Raw genomic sequence first — 21,748 nt, forward strand, 5'->3', positions numbered from 1 at the left:
AAATCAACCACTCCAGAGCACTTTATTGGAAAACAATCAGAACTGCATAAAAAGTGCTACATGTAGCCTGTCAACACCGATAATTCACTGCCACATTAAATCCAGAGTTCAGTATAATTACAAGAAAACAAACCAGTTTCAGTCCGAAGACCAACAATCTCAATTCTCAGCTAATTGTCTCATGTGTTTTACGGTAATAATATCAAATTATATCAAGCACCTTTTGAACAAAAAAAAAAGAATCTCTACTTCAACAATGTCACGATTTTGGTTACATCCCATCTACCACGACCAGCGAAAAACTCAAACAGCAAGTTCTCTCCATAGTGAAGGAAGAGAGAAACTAACACACACACACACGGTTATTAGAACCTGAACTGTGGTTTTTGTTTTGGCTGACTTTTTGCCCTGAACTTGTGCAGTTAGCCTGAGAAAAGTGAACTGAAGGTGACAGAGGAATGAAATAATAGAAAAAAATCAAATGTAGTTATTTTTTTACATTATTCAAATGTACCCAAAACGTTATACTTTACAAGAACTTCCAAACTCTATGAGCACTCAACCGTTCATTATGGTTCACAGTATCCAGACAGATCTTATAGTAACTGGTGTTTTAATGCTACTTCACCACATTATTGAAAATGTCTTTCTGAGCATGTAAATAAAAATGAAACTTCAGTGAGACAGAATGCAGCAAATGAAAAACTGAAATGAACGACGCTGCGTTTACGTCGATCAGCAAAGCGAGGGGAGCGTCTGTGCAAATGAAGCACGAACCATCTTCTCTCGGAACCTTTCAGGTCTTCAACTTTCCCAACAACAACCGCTGTCCTTTTATTCCCCACCAGCGTGGTTACACCAGCGAGCCGGCTTGGCTTTGAGCCGGCACCATGACGGCGACGGTTCCCGTGCGCGTCAGGGTGGAGGAGCTCATTTGTGGGGACACGGCGAGTGGCGGCGCCTGAGGCTGCGCCCCCTCAGTCCTGTTGGGGACGCCGACCACAGAGCTCCTCACAACCTGCGGAGGGCCCCCGTTTGTACAGGGGGGCCGCTTGTGTTTGCGTGATGGCGTGCCTCCCATGTTGTAACCAGGAAGTCCCTGTAAGGTGTTGGCTTCTCCAGGTCGCAGCTGGTAGGCGTTGATGACTGAGCCCGTGTCTGACGCCGAGATGGGCGAGTACGGGTAGTGGTAGTTGGGCGGGTTTGGGTCTCGCGTTCGAGGACTGGTTGCTATGGAGGACAGCGTGCCGTTCTTGGACACGATGTCGGAGCCGGTGTTGCTCTTTGCCCATGACACCCGCTTTGGGGCCTGAGCATCCTCCCTGAGGTGGAGAGAGAGAGAGAGCGAGGCGGGATGAGAGGGAGGCAGAGAAAACAAATATTTATCAAGACAAATCTTGCTTCCATGAAGTGAAAGTACACATGACGCACATTCATCTTATACATTAATACAGTATTTACAGTGGGTGAATGTTACTTGTAATGTTAAGTATTTTGAGTGGTTGCTGGAACTAGAAAAGTGTTTTTTAAATAGTTATTTCCCCCCGAAAAATATATATTTTTAGAATTTCCGTCTTCTGTTTTTGTGACATTGTCATAAGTCTTAATGCAGATAAATGATTTCCGTGGTTTGTAGCTGTGTTATACTGAACTACACAATGTTCAGAGGTGTTTCTAATATTCTGCGTGTTTAACCTCAATAATAATTACATTTCGGACGGTGTAAGAAAACTGAACATTATGTATAAACTTCATAAAGAGGGCTGCTGTACTGAATTACATTAATCCAGACGTGTGCACGGTGGAACAGTGGTGAGCACCGTCGCCTCACAGCAGGAAGGTTACAGAGTCCAAACCCGATCTTTCTAGAGTTTGCATGTTGTGAGTGTGAATTGTTGTCGTCTCTGTATGTGGGCGCTGGGATACGCTGGTGACCTGGCCAGGGTCTCTTGCCCTATGTCGGCTTGGATTGGCTGCAGCTAACCCCCCACAACCCTCCGAGGACAAGTGGTATAGGTAATGGATGGATGGACGTGTGCCTCTAATAAAGTGACCAGTGAGTGTGAAGTGAAACTCACTTGATCTCGTTGGCCATCTCCTCCTCCGTGTCCCGTCTCCTCCTCAGTATGAATATGAGGAACAGCACCATGGCCATGAGACCCACCACTGACCCCAGGGTGGCTGCTGCGATCATGCCTGCGTTGGAAGCTTCAACAACAACACCAGTCAGTATTTACCCTCACAGCTGGGATTTAAATATACACTGGAGAGGAGTGAAAGTGTTTTTTACTGTGGACGTACAGGTGATGACTTCCAGGTTAATGGAGCAGCTGTCGGAGCCGGCTGTGTTGCTGGCTCGGCAGACGTACTTCCCCGACATGTTTTTAGTGAGGTTGCTCAGCCTGAGGGTGCCGTGTCTCTCGTCTGCAACACAACCGCACAGTTACACACACACACTGGAATCATTAAAGATACATGTGATCTCTGCAAGTGGGTTTATTCGAGCTAACCAAGGGAACTACATTGGCTAATATTAAACCACAATATTAAAGGTTTGGGAACTATTAACAAACACAGTCACTGAAGGTAAGATTATAAAATGGACTTAAAAAAAAACGACATTTAAAAAAAAGTATCTGACATTTAAATCATAGAAAAAAGTTCCAATTTGAGTTATTCAACATTTCTGCTGCAGTTCAGACAATTTTCTACTAATGACTTTATTCTTGTAAAATCATGAATTCTCGTAATATGACTTTAATCTTATAAAATTACAACTTAATCCTTGTAAATTAAAACAAAATTCAAGTAATATTCCGACTTTTCTTCAGAATATTATGACCTCAGCCTTGTAAATCACAACTTTTATTCTCCTAATATTTTTACCTTATTCTTGTAAAATTCCTACATTATATTTGTAAAATAACATTTTTTTCTCATAATGTTCATTTTTGTAAAATTACGACTTTATTCTTGAAATCTCTACATTTTCCCCCCTTTGAGTGGCTCCGTCGTACTTCCTTAATCCAGAATGTTTGGCATTGCAGAGGACGACTTGCTGCAATCTTACATGTTGCTCAGCACTTTTTGCTGTGTTCAGTGCTTTCACAACCAGATATTTCCATTCAACGCAATCTGTTCTTGGCAAATCTGGCTTCAAACGGCTGTGTTGTCGCGAACATAGGCAGTAGAAAAATAAACAAGCTTTATGTGGACTTATCACAACAAATCCTCTCAAATCCAATCTTACACGTCACATTGCCGCATGTCTTCATGTGATGTGGTCTTTTGCTTTGGTGGGGATGTAAGGACATACGACTGTGTATGTGTGTGTGTTAGTTTAGTGGAATCACCCTTATAGAGTGTTTTGCGCAAATGAAAAGTTGTGATTCCTGCTTGTGCACGTGTCAGCTTGTGCACCCGACAGAAAAAATAAATGCAAATCAGGGACTCAAACAAATCATCCCCGACAAAAAGTCAAAGTTACGTCAGCAGGCAACATATTAATGCAAGAGACCAGACAATCAATCACCATCAGCGTATCCACACAGCCGCCGCCTTGATCCCAAAGTTTGGGTGAGTGAAGGCTGGACTGAGCTTTGTGTTTTGGCTGCAGCACAGTGAATGTAGGAGGCTGCACACGGACCCAGTCAACAACATAAATCTAATTGGTACAGTCACTGAGTGAAGTCATAAATCTGTCTGATGTAACTCTGCTGTTGATGGATTTCAGTCAACGCGAGTAGAAGCAAACACACAATAATTAGCTGGTGTTAATAGCTTGGGTGTTTTATTGTTATAAATCATGTCTCAGATATGAAAACAAACGCAGATGAGGCTGACGTGCACCTGAGCACCTCAGATTATTTATCCTGCCAGTTTGAAATCCAGCTGTGAGGAATCAAACCCAATTGTGACAGATTAGCCGAGCGTCAGCTGACTCGGAGCCTGGAGCGAGTTCAAGCCCGTGCACACTGATCAGACTCCAGTGGCGGCGGCGCTGGAGGGAACGTGACGTTACAGCTTCATCTGAAGGAGCATTACTCATGTTACGCTGTCGTCCCTGCAAGGTCAATGAGCAGCTTCTGTTAGAGCCCTGACACTTGATTAATAGGAATATGACGCTCATGGAATAGTTTGATACATCACATGACAGCTTTCCAAATTCACGTGTCAAGAAAATAACCTTTTTAAACCAATAACTGTCATTTACTAATCACTTATTTCATACATTTTACTCTAGAATTACCATCCTGTGGTTGTTTGGCTCCATCAACGCAGTGTTTCAGCCTGAATACAATCATTTTTCCAGATTCATAAAAGGTTGCTGTGACCTTTGACTACATAAATCTAATCAGGTAATCCCTGATTTTAAGTGAACCCTTGCACCAAATTTGAAAGGACTAGGTTGAGGTGCTACTGAGATGTTTCGTTCATAAGGCTAAATAAGCGTTTGGGGGGGGGGGTCACAGTAACTTCGACCTTTGACCACCAAAAGTATCAGTTCCACCTTCAGCCAAACTGGAAAGTTTTGCCAAATTTGTAGAAATTCCCTTAAGGTGTTTCTTGATGTTCACATGAATGGGACAAACAACCCGGAAATATAACAACAAACACACTCATCTTCTACACAACATTGTGAAGAAACATCTGAAACAGGACTGTACAGGACACCGCTGTCAATTCATTCACTTTTCTACTTGCACCGAAAATATGCTTTCAAATGACTTTTAATTCTAACATTCAAATTATAATTAAATAAATATAAATATTGACAGATCTATTATTAATTTCAACCTTATAGGAAATAAATGAATAGTCCTAATAACCTTTGCTTTACAACAAGCCTCATTTAGCATCCAGGCTTGCTGTCGTCCGTATGCAGCACACAATGGAAAGATGAACGAATGGAGTGACAGCCCAGTCCAACACCACACACTTACAATAAAGATCGACAAGGCAAATTCAACCCTTTAACTCAAAATATGATTATACGCAACTATAAAAATCCTTCTCATAGATTTATTCATGACATTTTTATATTCCACATCATAACAGTAAAGATAAAATACTACTTGCTATTCCTCAAAAGTTTAACATGCTATTTGAATCTATGAATGTGCAAGGAGACTGAGAATATTAAAGGTTGAATGGGATTATCACCTGGTTTCACACCAGTGCTGAGCAGTTTCTATATTTACAGTAGATGGTTATCATTTCTGAATCATAACTCTATTAGCATCCTGATAAGCTGGGTTGTTTTTTGCATTTAAAGCTTTTCTACAGCTTACGCCTGACATACCAGGAGTTGACTCCAGACACCCTGACCCCTCAGGAGGTCAAAGGTTTACTGTGGCCACGATGTCACAAGCGCATTAACGGAAAACACAATCGCAAAAGCCACACAATGGAAACTTAACCACAACGGAAGTGAGCGACAGCGAATGTCGACAATGAAACATGCAGAGTTGTGGATTTTGCAGTTGTGTTGTGGCTCTTGCAGTTGTTATAGCTTTAAATATGTGTTGTGGCTCTTGCCGTTGTGTTGTCACTTTTGCAGTTGTGTTGCAGCTTTTGCAGTTGTGTAGTGGCTCTTGCATTTGTGTTTTCCTTTAATGTGCTTGTGTGAGATGTCCTGGCAACTGCACGGTTTTCAGGTGAGGGTGGGATGGATGGAGTTATGAGGAAAGGAGTAGAAACGGTTATGAGTGAAAATCCTTACCCATGAACCCAAGCACAAGCATAGGCTGGGGGCAGGTTCTCCATTCTTTGCGGGAGGAAAAGATGGGTGAGACAGAGTGAGCATGAGTGAAGGGTAGGGAGGGAGTGATATGCACCGACAGGACAGGGTGAAAGACGCTGCACTCTCCGTCCCCAAATCCAAAGGATGCCTCTCGGAGGGGTTGATTAAGTAATGACATGGGACGAGTTAGATTAGGAACAGAGGTCAACAGGAAATGAGGAGCACAGAGAGAGGATCAGCAGAGAGAGAGAAAAAAAACAAAAACAGCTAAGCAGAATATGAGAGATCGCTGAAAGATAAGCAGCTGTGGCAGAGTGAAGTTCGAGTGTCATAAAGAGAGAGAGAGAGAGAGTATACATCAGTGCAGATAAAACGATGGAGCACAGGGTTCGATGGCATGTAAGAGGTGCAGACACACACGTGATGCAGGCGTGAGTGCGCACACGGCGTCACAAACCCCCCCGGGGCCAATGCACAATCGCAGGGAGTAGTTTTCATTCTATCAGTCTGGGGACTTTTCTGCTATAAAGAGATGAAGGGCCAGAGATCAAAACAGTTAAGTCAATACTCAATCAATCAGCCTACGTCCCGCTGGGCAGAAACAGATGGTGTTTTCCCTGCAGAATTATCTCCAAACAAACATCAACAAAATAATGCGACAAATGAGGCCCGTGCACGACCCGCAGGAATGCACTTTCTTCTCTATTAGGCCGGAGTGTACTGTGTGTCTCAATCTGTAAAGAGGATTTCACGCTGGATGTTATGAGGCATGATGGAGGATCTTCTTCTCAGGAGCGTCCGGAACAACTATCAGCAAAGTAAAGCTCAGAGGCGACTTATAATCATGTACATGAGTTATGGACGTGACCTCCGCCCCATGTGCATGTAGGTGTCAGGGTCAACAGCGAGGAGCAGGATCTTTAGACGAGAACGTAAACAGGATTAAAGATAATTTCTCTACTGGACAGTTGGGCTAAGTGACAATAAGCTGTCTTTTTTTTAACAATGGTAAAATGGTAATTATAATAATAATTTATTTTTAATGTACCAACATCCCTGAAATCATGCTTCTGTAATAATAATAATAATAATAATAATAATGTTCATCTAAAGCATGTTTTATAAGAAAATCAAACAAAAAACTACATTGAATTATATATTAATTTATTAATTTAAAGTCAAATTGTATGGACAGTACTTGTTTACCACTGTTCTCTCCTTGTTTGGATTAATTCTTGTGGTATTAAAGTGTCTGCGATCATCTCTCATCTGGATTTTGACACCTGGAATTAAACTACACCATCATTGGATAACCTGGGCATCAGACATCAACTCCATAGTTTGTCTTTCACATAGGAAGAATGTAGCAGGAGATTGTCCAGGTCAGACACGTCCACAACAACGGGCCGATTTACAGAACATTCAGACGAGAGGTGTCGTCTGAGTAGAGCAGCAGGAGGCAGGACATTGTGTTTTAATGCTGCTGCAGAAAGCAAATTCCTCGAATCTCATTTTCCAATCCTCGTTGCCATCTTCTACGTGCACGACACCTCTTTCTATCCTGAGATATTTGTATTCATTTTAGTTTTTTTAAAGTTGGCAACTGTCACGTGTTAGAAACGTCATCAACACACTCCCAACACTCGCTCGTGGTGAATTTTCGGGACATTTTTTTTGCTGTATTTCCAGACATTTCACTAGTGGGGCTGAGAGGAAAAGTTTCCGTAAAATGAAAGAAGTTCAGTGCCTGTCCGAGAGCAGCTTACACGTGAGAGAAACATCCTCGTAATGACAATACTCACTCTGCATCGGCGAGAAGAAAACCTCCGACAAGGGCGCGGCCTTGGTCCACTTGTACTGAGGGATGGGTTTTCCATGACTGGATTTACAGCTCAGCGTCACGTTGCCCTTCACCACTGGGTTTCCTGTCATGGTGCACACCGGTGGGGAGGGGGGGACTGGGGTGGAGCGATAGACAGTGTTATTAAGTTGACAGAAGAATAAAGGATCAATGACCCCTTACTGAACTTGTACATTTGTATATTAGTTTTAATCCACTGCCAGCGACGTGGAGATTTCTCAGGGCAGCAGCCATATTGTAAAAAAAAAAGGGAAAAAAAGTGTTTTGACGCCCCCCCCTTTGTCCCATCTGCTGCTGGAGGATGACATAATGGCCTGTGAATCCCTAAACAACAGATGAGTTTTATTTGTACAGTGCTTACTCACACAAATACAAGATGTTTAACAGACGGGTCCAATCCCAAATCCCCCAAAATATGTTCGGCATTTGCTCTGGTTGGATTTCCAAATCCAGAGGAAAAGTGTGAGCCGCGGTGCAGACTGCTGTGATTAAATCTGACCTCTGAAATTGCTCGGACGCCGAGCTCCCGTACCTTTGACATTAAGGTGTATCTCTCCTGAAATGCCATTACTTCTAGGGATGAGGACGCTGCAGACGTAACGTCCCGAGTCCGACTCCTGTGTGTTGTTGATGTAGATGGAGAGGTTGGCTGAGGGCATGGCCGCACTGAAGCCCACCCTGGTGGTGTAATCGCTCTGACCGAGCCCGACCTCACCGGAGCTGAAGTTTATCACCTGCACAGAGGAAACACGATCATGGAAACCCTTTAGATCTGTAAAGTATTATTGCACAAATTAATTCATTAGTGATAATTAGGATTATGCAATGACAATTTCCGTTTTACTCTATATCCTCAAACACTATTTATAGATAACATTTTATTTAATTTGCTGCAGGCATTTTAGAAAGTGCAGATTAACCCTATAACAGAAATCGATGTGCTTCATAAAGATAATCCGGACATGTACAGATGGTGGATGTTGAATTTTAGGCTGATTTTCTGTTTGAGCTAAGCTCAGACATCGTACACTGAAACTGTTCAGATTATAATAATCATGCAAAGACCCTTCTCACACACTCACACACACACACACACTGTATGGGCAGATATATGTCACTGGAGGTCCGTGCTTCATATAGGAGGTTCAGTGGAAAGCAGAGATGAAATGTCATTAGTGTCATCCGTTCATTAATGTCACTCATCCATCCATCCATCCATCCATCCATCCTTCCTTCCTTACTTCCTTCCTTCCTACTCAGCAGTGGTGTTGGACATAATCCTAATCTCCACAGATCATCTTTTTTTCACCTTACACATCAACAGATATGTTTCTCAGGATGTAACAGAATCATGAAAACAAATAATGACTCCTCTCCTCTTGCATAACATTAAGCAGTGAAGGGACAGGCCCTGGAAGAGCATACAAAAAAAAGACAACATTATGGAAGCTATCTGGTTTTTAACATTGTGGCTCATCTGTGTATTTTTGACTCAGGCAGGAAAATAAAGTTTTCAATCACATTCCTTATGTTTCAAAGTGTGAATAAATGTACAGCGATCTGCCACAACATTACCTGGTTTCATGTTGTGGTTAATGGGTGTAGCTCAATGGTTACCAATAGGTGGACCATGGTCCGAATCCAGACTTAGATGCCATTGTACCTGGACATTTAACCCATAAATCACTAAAAATTATTTTGAGAGAGCATCTTGGAACAGTTCTTTGATACTTTTTGTTAGCAGCCCAGGGAACTCGCAAACCAATTGCATGGGTCGTAAATAATCTCACAATCTTACAACTCAGCCAATCAAATCTGTGAATTCTGATGAGTCAGAGAGTGAGATACGAAGAATACTTCAAATTGTCTAAAAAGAAAAAAGTCAACAGCGAAGAACCAAGTTTTTAACAAAAAAGAAAAGGTGAAAATAAATGTACACTTTAATTTAAGTTTTTTGTAAAATGAAGCACAACAACTTCCTGTTTTGAATTATTTTGTACTTGAAATGAAAAAAGAGCTTTACGTTTTTATGACAGTTTATATATAATCCCTCCAGTTATTATTATCATACTTTATTTGATTTGACATTAATTTGTTGATACACCTAATATTTCAATAACTATTGCACTGAATCCTAAAACTAGTTAAGACATTTTGATGTTCCAGACCTTTGCTTGAGGAAATGTTCTCTATCTGGACCTCTCTGAAATATAAATTAATAACCCTGGTGTAGCTGGTTCTTCTCAGGATTGACTGAAATTAATTTATATTTGGCTTTCTACACTATATCCAACTGCCATATTGATTAATCTGTTGATTTGATCTAGAAAATGTCTCATGTCATTGTCTTCACATCCACTGAAATTATTGAATTCAAAGAAAGCAGCAAATTATATTATTAGAAAAGCTAGAGAGTGTTTTTGTAGTTTGCTGTGATATTTGGGTTTGTAGATTTCTACAGCAGCACGAGTGTCAGCGAACTGTACTTGACTTTAATCCCTTTAAAGAGTCTCTCCTGTCTCTGCTCCACCAGAGGTCAGAGCGGGGTTAACTGCACAGCAGATCATTGCAGATCCATGTTCCGACCTCCTCACCTGCCTCGACTTATTCCCCATGAATTGCCAAATGACGGAGTTCCTGGAAATGTCGGAGTTGGGGCTGTACCAGGCTTGTAGCACCACCATTGCGCCTTTCACCACCTCCAGCTCCCCTCTGGGGATCTCCACCCTGTGGGTGTCACCTGCAACACAGACCAGTATGGAAATGGTTAATCTCCCCGTTATGTGGCAGAGTTTAGTATTTTTATTACATGATTTTATCCATTACAATATTGCTTGTGCTATATAATATTTAAAGTTATTGATTTTGTTGTTGTAGATATTTGGGTCCCATGTTAGATTGGATTAATTAATTAATTTCTTGATTTAGATTAAAAAAATGCTAATAACAATTTCTTAAGAGCCATTTTGTTTTTCCTGGAAAACACTTTAAAACTGATCAAAGATGATCAGTTACAATGATGAAGAACAGAGAAACAGACTTAAATAATTAACTGATTCAGCTCAATTTATTTAAAGTTTGTTTTTAACTTTTTGTCTCTTTCTGTTTTGTGAATGTTTTATTTTCATGAAATATTGCTAAATCTAATCATATTTATATATTTAAAGTAACCAGACCAATATGAGAGGACTTGCTCAGAATGATGTGGTAGGAAAAAGTAAAAAACAGGAACATGTTGTGAAATGTTGAGTTTTATAAATGTGATATCAGCTCATCTGATCTGTTAACGCCTTGATAATCATCGGTGACCATTCAATCTCAAACATGCTGAGACACAACAATCACATTTTGTGCTGTCTTTTATATCAAGCTACAGTTAAGGCGAACACAAATGTATCAGAATCATGAGGGAGCTGAAGAAAACAGTGATAAGCAGAGACTGTGCTTTAAATAAGTGTAAATGTAATAACATTAAAAAAACAAATCTCGTCTGCATCTGGTTAAATGAAAATGTCCATATGTGACATTTAAACTAGAAAACGTTGATGTTCAGGTTTAAATCGTTCAATTAAATGCAGAAGTTAAAAAGTTTTCTTAACTCATAAAGAAAGTTGAAAATATATATATATATGCAACATTAAAAATCTAAAGCATGTGTTTCACTGGAAAGTTCAGATCTCCTTAAGTTCCACATGCAGGTTTGCATCTTATAACTATTTTATGATGACTATATACTGGATAGAACATTTTCCAATTGTCCTTTTCTATTACACTAGTCCTCATGAAGACTAAAGGGAGATCAATTTCCAGGCAAATGAGCACAAAGTCCGATAAAGCACATCTACTTGTCTTAGTGCATCTATGAAAAAAGCTAATCTTAAGAATTTAAGAAAAGAGGATGGTAGGAAGAAATCTTGATCGTCTATTTATGATTCAAGAACTTAATTGTCTAAGTGTCAATCCTCAAATCAAATTGTGCCTGTTGTAAAGATTTACCAGGGGAAATATTCAAATATAAAAACCAGCAACTATATCATGAAAATATAAAATATCATCTCATCACTCCCCCCTCATTGCTGTCATTCCTCAAAGCTTAAATACATTTTAATGCCGAAAACGAGCAGAAGAACATTGTTAAGGAGAAGAAACAATGATCATGATGATGTGAAGGAAGAATCGAGGAGAGAAAAGGAAGCGAAAGACAGGAAAAGATGATGGGAATCTTTAAAAGAGGAGGATGTCTGACTCACAGGGTGCTCCGTCACCCGAACCCGACAGCTGAAGCTGGATCAAGTGATCCCAGCAGTCGGTGTCTATCTGTGTCTCCAGCTTGAAGATTGGTTCAATAAAACTCACGCCAAGTAAAAAAAAAAAAAGAAAAAGTATTTGTTGCCACTAAATCCCGTGACTGCAGAAAAACTGTGGATAGTTTCCCTCGTGTACTAAAATATACAGACGGAGTGCATCCTTAGAGAGAGAGAGAGGGGAGAGGGAGAGAGAGAGAGAGAGAGAGAGAGAGAGAGAGAGAGAGAGAGAGAGAGAGAGAGAGAGAGAGAGAGAGAGAGAGAGAGAGAGAGAGAGAGAGAGAGAGAGAAGGCGAGAGAGCGAGAGAGCGAGATGGAAAGAGAGAGAGGGAGTGTTATGATCTCCAGCTGAGATCTCCACATCTGTTCAGCCCGGCACGCCTTCCTCCTTTTCCAGACTGAAAGCATGTAGAGGCAGAGAATTAGCAGCTTGGTGGTGGTGGTGGGACGGAGGGGGTGCACAGACCGAGAGGAGGAAATATATGTGCAGGTGTGAGAGAGAAAGACAGAAAGCACGAGAAAAAAAACAGAGGAATGAATTTGTTTTGACGCGTGCTTCTGCCGCAGGGACTTGGTGCTTTCTTATTCCTCCCGGGACAATTTGACCTCGGCTGCTGCAGTGCTCTCCTGTCCCCTTAATTTCTGAATCTCTGAATCTGGTAAGTCCTGCTGACTAATCCCCAAACAATCCCAGGCTCAATCCTCTCACCTCACGTGAGCAAAAGAGCTCAGCGGGACATGGATATGATGTAACTCGCGGTCACTTCTCCCAGCAACGCCCCATCATCATCATCATCACGGCAAAAGCATTTACACTCTCTAAATTCCGATTAGCGGATGGTTTTGATTTACATATAATCGTATACATGTCATGCGATCTGTGCTGAGCCTGTTGGTGGATTTCACGTGTTGTGGGTCTGAAGGCGCTCGACACGTCAGGAAAATCTGGTAACACACACTTTAATAAATATAAAAATCCAACATCTAAAGGGCAGAAAACATCCTGACATGATTATATAAGAAAATAAACTAATGCAAAATTGATTATATTTTTACAAAATTATAGAAACTGATTGCTAAAGTTGAGTTTTCTTTAAAACGCAGCCAGATTCATCTTCTCTCCAACAAAACTGTGCTACACACAGACCCCAAAAAGGATGTCATAATTCCACTGTGGGTTAAATAATGCACTTTGAGCAGAGAAACCGTACTTGTTTTAAAAGTGAATGGTACATCGCTTGAAAGACGATTTCTCCCTTGTCACTGTTGACATAATTGAACCACAGATAGAAAGATGGAATACGTGACAGCTTCCCAAAAGTGTCACAATCACAAACTGGTGGTCGGCTGCAGTAGAGGTCATACGTCCCACCTCCTCCATGTGAACAGACGGGAGGTTTGCCACAAAAAAAGTGAAATTACATTACACCCATAACTCTGATGTGTATTGTGAGACATGAATACAAAATGCAGGAAGCATCTAATCGTAAAACATGTCTTCATATCGATCACTTGCTCATGTCAGTGGTGTCGAGCAAAGCCACCTCCTCAACATGCATGAGATTAACATCTTTAACATCATCCTCGCTGCTGCTGCTGCAGCCGTCGCTGTATCGGCCTGTTTCTGATTCATAATGTATGGCAGCCCAAAGTCTCTTTTTTTTTAGATTTGAAACATAGTTTTTCACAAATTTTGTTAAAGCTTCAATCTCATTTCCACCTGCTAATGTTTTTGCAGTTGCAGTGTCCAATAAACTGATGAGTACGAGCTGCGACAATTATGCAACAATGTGGAGAAAAGGTCTTGTTCGAGACGTGATTGTCTGCATTGACAACGAATGCCTGGAATCTCTTTGCCTCGTATAATGCTATAAAATGCTGTGTTGCATCTTGATTAATATACATTGTGTCGCGCAGAGCTCACAATCAGAAAGGATCAGGTTTTCTGTAGGTTGATGAGGGCAGGTTGCCGCCTGATGGGAATGATTGGCAGCTGCAGAGGCCATGCGGTGGTGGAGGCGGACAGTAATTCTGAATGATACACAGCTATCCCATGATGAAGCAGGATAATGCCCTGTAGTCTCCCCACTCCAGACTATTCTTGTGCTTCTTTGAGCAGGTTTATCCTCAGAACTGTGTCATTCAATTGTTTATTAAATGAAGGAAAATCTTCACTAATCCGTGGCCGTCTCCATCTGGGACGTGTGTTTGTGTGGCTGCAGACAGACAGACAGACTGACGGAGTGTTCAAGATGTGGATATAGGTATGAATTCAACTAAATCCCTCACAAGAGGGAAAAACGGGAAAAGCTGCCAATTAAGAGGGTGCAGATATGATACCATGTGGCCTCATTAAACTCGTCTTAATTATATTTTGCCAGAGGCTAATGCTCAGCCACGCTTTATATCTTCTAATTGGATTCTTCTCTTTAGAATAAACAATGTTTTTTGTTTTCCTGCAGGGCATCCTGGCTTTGAGATATTGGCACAAACTCAGCTGCAAGAGCAATTAAGACGTCAGGGATGTTGGACCCGCGAAAAACCTGCAGAAAACAATCAGGGAGAAGTCGACCATGTCGCCCATGCACGTCTGCACCGGGGGCACAATTACGAGATCAATTGTGCATGAGCTGTAGTATCTCAAGCCGCCCATAGAGGGCAACACATTCATATGAAAAAAGCAGATCATGTGATTATGATTTAAAACCCCAGTGGAAATCATCATATCACCAGAAGTCTCAAATCTCTGAACATTAAACTCCACATGTGAATAAATGAGAGTAAAGTAAAGCAGCAGAGTGAGACTCTGAAAACCAGGCTGAGCAGGTTTAGGTTTAAAAATAACCACATAGGTGTCTCACTTATTACTGGAATACATGTAATTTGCATGTCTAACTAGGCATCTCGACCTAATTCTGCCGCGTGTTGTTGTGATCAAGTGAAGGATAAAAAGTCGGTCCCCCCTCTCTCGACGCCCTCAGGGAACCATGTAGGCCTTTGTGAAGATAAACTGATCCTCTTTAACCAGCCTCACTCTATCTCCCTGAGTAATCTCCCTGCTTCCTCCCATGTCTTTCTGTCATGTGAGTCTCTCTCTCTCTCTCTCTCTCTCTCTCTCTCTCTCTCTCTCTCTCTCTCTCTCTCTCTCTCTCTCTCTTCAGTGGAGGCTCTACATTTACACCAAGTGAAAACCACAAAGGTTTAAGGTCTTAAAAAGGGGACGATGAGTGATTTTAAATATTTTTTAAAGGCTTTGCTGTAAAAGTCAAACAATTTCTGTCCACAACTTTTAAATTAAAGAAAATTCTTCATATTTATAACACATCTTTATAACTTTTTTTAAACCACAGATTTCATATTTTTAACATTGTAACTTGCAATAACGTTTATTGTGATTTGGTGCTAAAATGAGGGCAAACATATTTAGTCACATGTCATCACTTGGTCTAACAGTATCTTCAAATTCACATGCTACGTTTGTAAAAGGCAGAGACAGCATGTAAACAAATTAGACCTGGACCAAAACACAAAACTTGACTTGCATTAAAGACGCTGCTCGCTCCTCCCCTCGGCCCAGCTTAGGTTGCGCTTTGCCATCGGAGTTGGGGGCGTGGTCGGATAGCCGCTGGGCGTGTATTATGCTAATGATCCCCACCATTCTTCACACAGCTTCTCAGATACTTTGGTGTCATGATTGTCAGCTCAGTACACCTTTGTCTGCTAGTGTCCTCCGTCTTTGTAGCAAAACAAACTAACTGGGTTGCTTTACTGATCACTGGTCAAGAGGGCATGCTGATAGTGAGCGCCCTCTGCTGGATCACGCAAACTGTGTTAGACGGTCTGATGCAAATGGGTCAATACATTTTAAATCTATGAACTTTCTACCCCATATTCAAATCAAAGACTAGCCGCCCTGGTATAGACAGTTCCCCATCTACAAGCAATTGACAATGCGTCACAGGATTGTGGTAGAAATCTGATTTACACTTGTAATTTGGAGGTAAACATGTACAACACGTCCTTGCAACCACACGAGAAGTTTGATTAACGTTTGAATTCTGGCAGGTACGTGTTCCTTTGACAAACAGCAGCTAACTATGGTTGTCTGAGCTCTACAACGTGTTCTGTCTTTGCCGAGCTGGGATCTGTGTCAGAGCAGCGATAACAAAGTCATCGGATGACCCCATAAATAAGGAGCCATGCAAGAACAAACAATGTAATCATGAATAATTTAATCTGATTTGTTCCCCTCATTATATCATTTCATTGATGTGGCTGGTTCAGAAATCGAGAGGACCTTTGGTTTTTCACTTCAATTAAGCAATTTAACAAGTGAGACACTTCAAATGCAAACTGATTTTCCAGATGTGTTGACGTCAAACAAGGATAAATATGAACACAGATGATGACTGAGCCTGGAAAAAAGTGTCGTTATTCTCTGACTTTTTGACAGATCGGATAGGGGGGAGGAATTTAGGACAGCAAAATAGCCTTGTTGTTGTAAAACTGCACATTGGACTGACCCTACAGGCTTCAAACAGATGGTGCTTCAATAATAAATATTTGGGGAAGGCTCCTTTAAATTGGATTACATTAGTGTAATCTCTGCAGCTATTTTAAACCATTTTGAGTGTGCTATCTCATCACAGTAGCTTTAATCCCTCTTAACTTTTGATTGTGTTTAAATTGATTCTCCTCGCACACATGGCTCCAAACTCCCGCATCCTCCCTCTGGTTCTCGCTGCAAACTCGCTTGATATTACTCTCACATGCACAAACATGCACACGTGAAGTCATGCAGGCAAAAGGAATATATACCTACATACAACTTTGCACATGAATAAATATACATTATTTTGGCAATATAATCTTTAGGTCATAGATCCCAGCAGATGAACCATTCCACTCAGAAGTCAGCTACTGTGCAACCGAGTTGAAGGATTTCAAACCTATGACTTATAAACTTAATTTTCAGTCTGCAACTAGATTGATATCATGCATTTTTCTCCAGACCCATAGGAGGTCACCTTGACCTTTGACCACTGAAATCAGTTAATCTTTGAGTCAAAGGGACAAATAGTCCAAATTTGAAGAAATTCACTAAAAGCAGACTTGGAATATCATGTTCAAGTTTCCGTTTTGCCAAATGTGAAATTATTCTCATATTCTCTCAAAGATAACGCGTTCACCAGGCAAAAATGGGGTTTGTGAGGTCACAGTGACCTTGAAGTTTGACCTTCAACCACCAACGATCAACAATGTTCACCAGCTACTTCATTTATTCTTTCTGTGTACCATTTGGGACAGAGTAAAGAGAAACTAACTGCTACCACCACAGACGCCACAGATCATCAGTGGTGAACATGAACACTGCAGCTGTGCTCTGTAAAACTAAACAGTGACATGAAACTCGCAATAAATCTCTGTAAAGCTGAGAGGAACTTCAGTTTGTCTGTGGGCTCTTCACTGAGAGTGACCGCTCTCTCATAGAGGCCTTGATCTGGTCATATGGTCCATGTTAGTGCACCAAGAAGAGAACATGCCTCAGAAAAGAGCCCAACAGTCACATTAAATTCAATAAAGCTGCACCAAATTACACACACTCATAGATTTCAGCTTTCTAAATATGTCTGATTTCCACATCAAGATCAATGAATTATTCACAGGAAAAACAGTGACAATTTTCAAAGGAAGTGAAAAAAAAAATCCTGCATCAGCCCCCTGGTCCATATCTGTACCAAAATGTAATGGGTTCTTCCCTGACACATAGAATATAAATTTCGTGTTAATCCATTCAGTAGATTTTGTGTAATCTTACTCACAATCAAACAAACCAACAAGGTAAAACCATCAGACCTCGGTGAGACATGACATTTTTGGGGCCCAATCTAGAAGCTACACTTTCTCATTGCAAAAACCACAACATGCAAATCAGCAACATTAAATCACCAGAAGCACAATTAATGCAGAGATGCATTTCTGTCATTGAAAAAAACAAAGCTGACATGTTTATTCATTGTGTATCGTGTGTGGGCGTGTCTTTCACCCCCAGCCTACAAACCCTCACCACAGTTCGATGACCTTTTGAACCTTTTCACACGCTGACTGTTTGTTTGTCCTCTGACTCTCCTTACAACATTTATTTACATGCATGATTATGCATTTATAGCCACAGCGGCGGCGGGCATGCTGGTGTGTTTATGCTGAATGCCTTTCATGTCTTCTTACAGCGCTGACATCCAACACATTTAACCACAATGCACTCGGAGCTGAACACAACACCTGACAGGCAACAGAGGAACAGGTTTCTATAGTCAGCCAGGGAAGGAGGGAGCAGTGGGTTTGATCACATGCAAATACCACACACACAGGGGATATAGGTGTTTACGTACGAAAACAAAGAGTCTTATTGTAGACCAACTTCACTGAATTATGCAAAAGGTTTGCATCTGTTTGTGTGTGCATACTAATTCATGAGCTGAGAGAATATTTAGACCCAGAGAAAGAGTCTGTAAAGTAGCTGATGTCTTCTTGTGTTTTTGGTGAGTTGGTCAGTCCGACTCGGAGCAGTGGATGCCAGTGGTCTTTTTTATCCCAGCTGTCCATCACATGTCCCCCTGTGCCCTTCCTTACCCCTCCTCCAGCCAGCTCTGGGGTCCTTGTGGCAGGGAATGAAAGGCAAACTGAGAACTTAAATGGGTCTGCAATGTTACACCACAACAGGGCCCATGACCACCCCGCCGCCCCCGACACCGTCTCTGGTCTTTGAAGAAGATATTTATAAACCATTAGTGTGGCAGTGTGGCGAGGGTTGGCTGTTTTATCTCCCAGATCTGTCATGTGCTACCGTGCACGAGGCGAGCTGTGCTGACAGACTGACAGAGTGGCGGCTGATAGGACCGCTGCAGCACAAGCCCAGAGTGGTAGGCGGCGGCCGAGGGCCCCCCGAATGCCTCGCCACTTCACTGCCGGTGGGACGTGGGGAGGGTTTAAGGCAGTGAGACCGTAATTAAGAAGTTGAGTGATCTGATTACAGACTTAAATTGAGCTCTCATCAGAGATGAATTACAGGATGAGGCTTATAAGCTACAACATCACATACTGAAACGCCTCCCAAGCATCTGAACATCTGGAGAGAGAAACTGTTCTTCTTAAGTGTTTATAGGGAATCGCTTAAAGAAACACTTGTACTCTCTGTATATAAGCCCGACTCTGTTGAAATCATAGCTCAACTGACCTTTCAGATCAATATCAACAATAATATCTGGAAGTTTTAAAAGTCTGCTAGTATTATATAAACTGTTGTTTTTTACATGTGATGATTGATACAAATTGTTACTTACATATGTAGATAAAACGTTTTACAGCTAATTAACTCAACTGTATGAGATCTCTGTTTCAAGCAATTTCTTGACACTTGCTAAACAAACTTTTTCCTCTGCGTTTCTAAGGTTGTAGTTCTAAGTCACTAAACTTTTAAAGGCCTTCCAATGTGCAGATTTTCAAAAACACCTGTTTCTATGTATCCGTGCACATGTAAAATGGAACGTTTTGGAAACAGCTTATTTCACAAAGGCCCACTGTTGCTTTGCGTAATGAGCATGTAACAGAAACAACAACAATGGCGGCTATATACTGGTTTCTCTACGTTCGGTTAGCACTGCTAGGACTATTTACAAGTAAGCAGCTAAATTTAGCGTTACTGCACCAGATTACACGTATTCACAGGCGTCTACCTCGCCCCATATTGCTTGGACCACAGTGTTCTCTGCTACTTGAAGGATCATTGATGTAGACTTTATCGACACCCACTGACCTGGCATCCTGATGTGAGTGTTAGTACTCAATTGTATGTTCTTCTCTAGATGGAGATATTTTGTAAAGTGAAGGTTGTGTAGACGGAGATCGTTTTTAAAAAGGGGGAAATATCTCTTCAAAAAAATATTAGCAGTAGTGTAGACATGGCTTAAGGTTGATAATTTAAGATAAACACCAATACTGATATATCGACCTTATTGGTGTTACTTTAGTCCCGATGAAAGTGTTAAAATGACAAATCACTGTTATATTTTGACCTATTTCTTGGTCCCGAAGACTCTGCTGGTCGCCTGCCAACTGCTCGGAGCCAAGAAACACAACAATTATACAACTGTTCCTGGTTCCTCTCTCTTCTCTTTCCCCTCTTTCGCTTCTCTCCTCCTTCTACACCCTGCTCTCCTCTCTCTGGTTCTGTTGGAGGTTTCTTCCTGTTAAAAAGGGAGTTTTTTCTCTCCACTGTGGCCAAGTGCTTGATCATTGACCAGAACGCTGAAAAGCTGCAGAAAGATTGGCTTCCTGGTTTGGTTAATCATAAAAGATTATTAAAAATATTACTGTAATAAACACCTTCTTGGAATTTAACACAATCAATCAGGTTTAAATTATACAGCAGTGAAACACATGCTCACCTCATCTTATATCTTATTCTATCTTTACCTTAAGCAGAGAAATGAGGTGATTAATAATTAACATTACCTGGTGCACAAGCCATTACATAGGCTAAATCAATATTTCAAAAAAAGTCTAATAATAGCATGCTATTTTAACATGTATTTAGGACATGAAAGACATGATTGACTGCATATATCCTGATAGAACATGAACAGGTGTGGGTAATAAGTGAAAAATGTGCATTATTTAGAGAAAAATGAAGCCTGTTTTATGTACGAACTCTTAATAGACACACCAGCCTGTAGATATTCTACCTTTGTAACATTAGAAATGATGCTTCAATGAATTTCACTCAGTGAGAGCAAGTAGTTAAATCTTCAAAAGGTACAGACTCAGAAGAGTCAGGCGCTCTCGGTCAGTAATGATGGTCGGAGCCCCGCTGGCCCCCATCTCCACTCTACATTACATCTAACAGCCTGTTACAGGCAGATAGTGCCAGCTGACCCTCTCATCCACACACTCACATGATGTCCACCTACAGTAAAGCTGAAGGGCATGACCCAAGGTGAGAGCTACAGCTTCAGGTCTATATAGACCACAGGAAATCACTTGGCCTGTCATGTGTCCCACCTGAGCCCTGGCTGCTGCTCTTTTCTCACATTTACTGTAAGGACACAGGTTATGTTTGCCTTATTCACAAAAAGACAATTTTGCACTTTCCAACTTTTATCAGATTAATCTGAGTTTTCCATGTTTGTACTTTATGTCATTAGGTCCCAATGCTTCACTATATATAATAGAGAGAAATATGACAAAAGAGTTTCCCAGATTACCGAGGTTAAACAGATGTTGGAGAACCAGAACATGTTGATGACAAGTGGACTGCTGGAGCAAGACACACATGGATGCATAAGAACTGAGAATTGATGGAATGTTACAAGAGAGGTTACATGGAACATGTGGGAACCATTAATAGAAATAAGCGAATATTAAAGCTGGAGATTGAGAGACTCAATCAAGGGAATAATAGCACAAACCCGACCCACTCAGTTCTGAGAGTACTAAACAATACGGATATAAGGGAGAAAGAGGTTTCACGTATTGTAAGAACCAATGGCAAAAGCTGGTGGACCTAAAAGAAGACCACAGCAACCTCCCAGAACAAAAAACATTCAACGTCAGAAGTCTCTGGCAGCACCAGTACCTGACAAGATCCACTCCAACTGATTCACAGGCATCACAGCAGCTAAGTTGAGTTGGATTGAGTCAGCACTTGAGCAAAGCTTAGAAACAACATAGCAACTTTGGAAACAATACCAGAAGGTCAAAGCACCAGCTACTGGAGATATAACAACCTGATCAGTGCCTGGATGGACCTCAACAAAGCGTACTTCACACTAGAGTGCTTGG

General features: G+C 41.2%; 1 protein-coding gene across 3 annotated transcripts in view; it reads right to left on the reverse strand.

Annotated features, from left to right (window-relative positions):
• Positions 1 to 3: 3 nt before the first annotated feature.
• esamb (endothelial cell adhesion molecule b) overlaps positions 4 to 21,748 on the reverse strand; it is a 40,746-nt gene continuing 19,001 nt past the window's right edge. Inside the window, exons 1-8 of one of the 3 annotated variants that reach the window (XM_035155032.2) lie at positions 11,855 to 12,098; positions 10,199 to 10,344; positions 8,137 to 8,338; positions 7,546 to 7,701; positions 5,723 to 5,767; positions 2,302 to 2,424; positions 2,079 to 2,208; positions 4 to 1,322 (exon numbers count right to left, since the gene is read on the reverse strand). In XM_035155032.2, the coding sequence (XP_035010923.1) occupies positions 854 to 1,322; positions 2,079 to 2,208; positions 2,302 to 2,424; positions 5,723 to 5,767; positions 7,546 to 7,701; positions 8,137 to 8,338; positions 10,199 to 10,288 (1,215 nt within the window). In that variant the 5' untranslated portion in view covers positions 10,289 to 10,344; positions 11,855 to 12,098 and the 3' untranslated portion in view covers positions 4 to 853. Of the gene's footprint in view, positions 1,323 to 2,078; positions 2,209 to 2,301; positions 2,425 to 5,722; positions 5,768 to 7,545; positions 7,702 to 8,136; positions 8,339 to 10,198; positions 10,345 to 11,854; positions 12,099 to 21,748 lie in introns of those variants that run through there. The other 2 variants (XM_035155028.2, XM_035155029.2) reach the window with 2 other exon arrangements.

The sequence above is a fragment of the Hippoglossus stenolepis genome, chromosome 4 (genome assembly GCF_022539355.2).
Source record: "Hippoglossus stenolepis isolate QCI-W04-F060 chromosome 4, HSTE1.2, whole genome shotgun sequence".
NCBI classification, from domain to species: Eukaryota; Metazoa; Chordata; class Actinopteri; order Pleuronectiformes; family Pleuronectidae; genus Hippoglossus; species Hippoglossus stenolepis.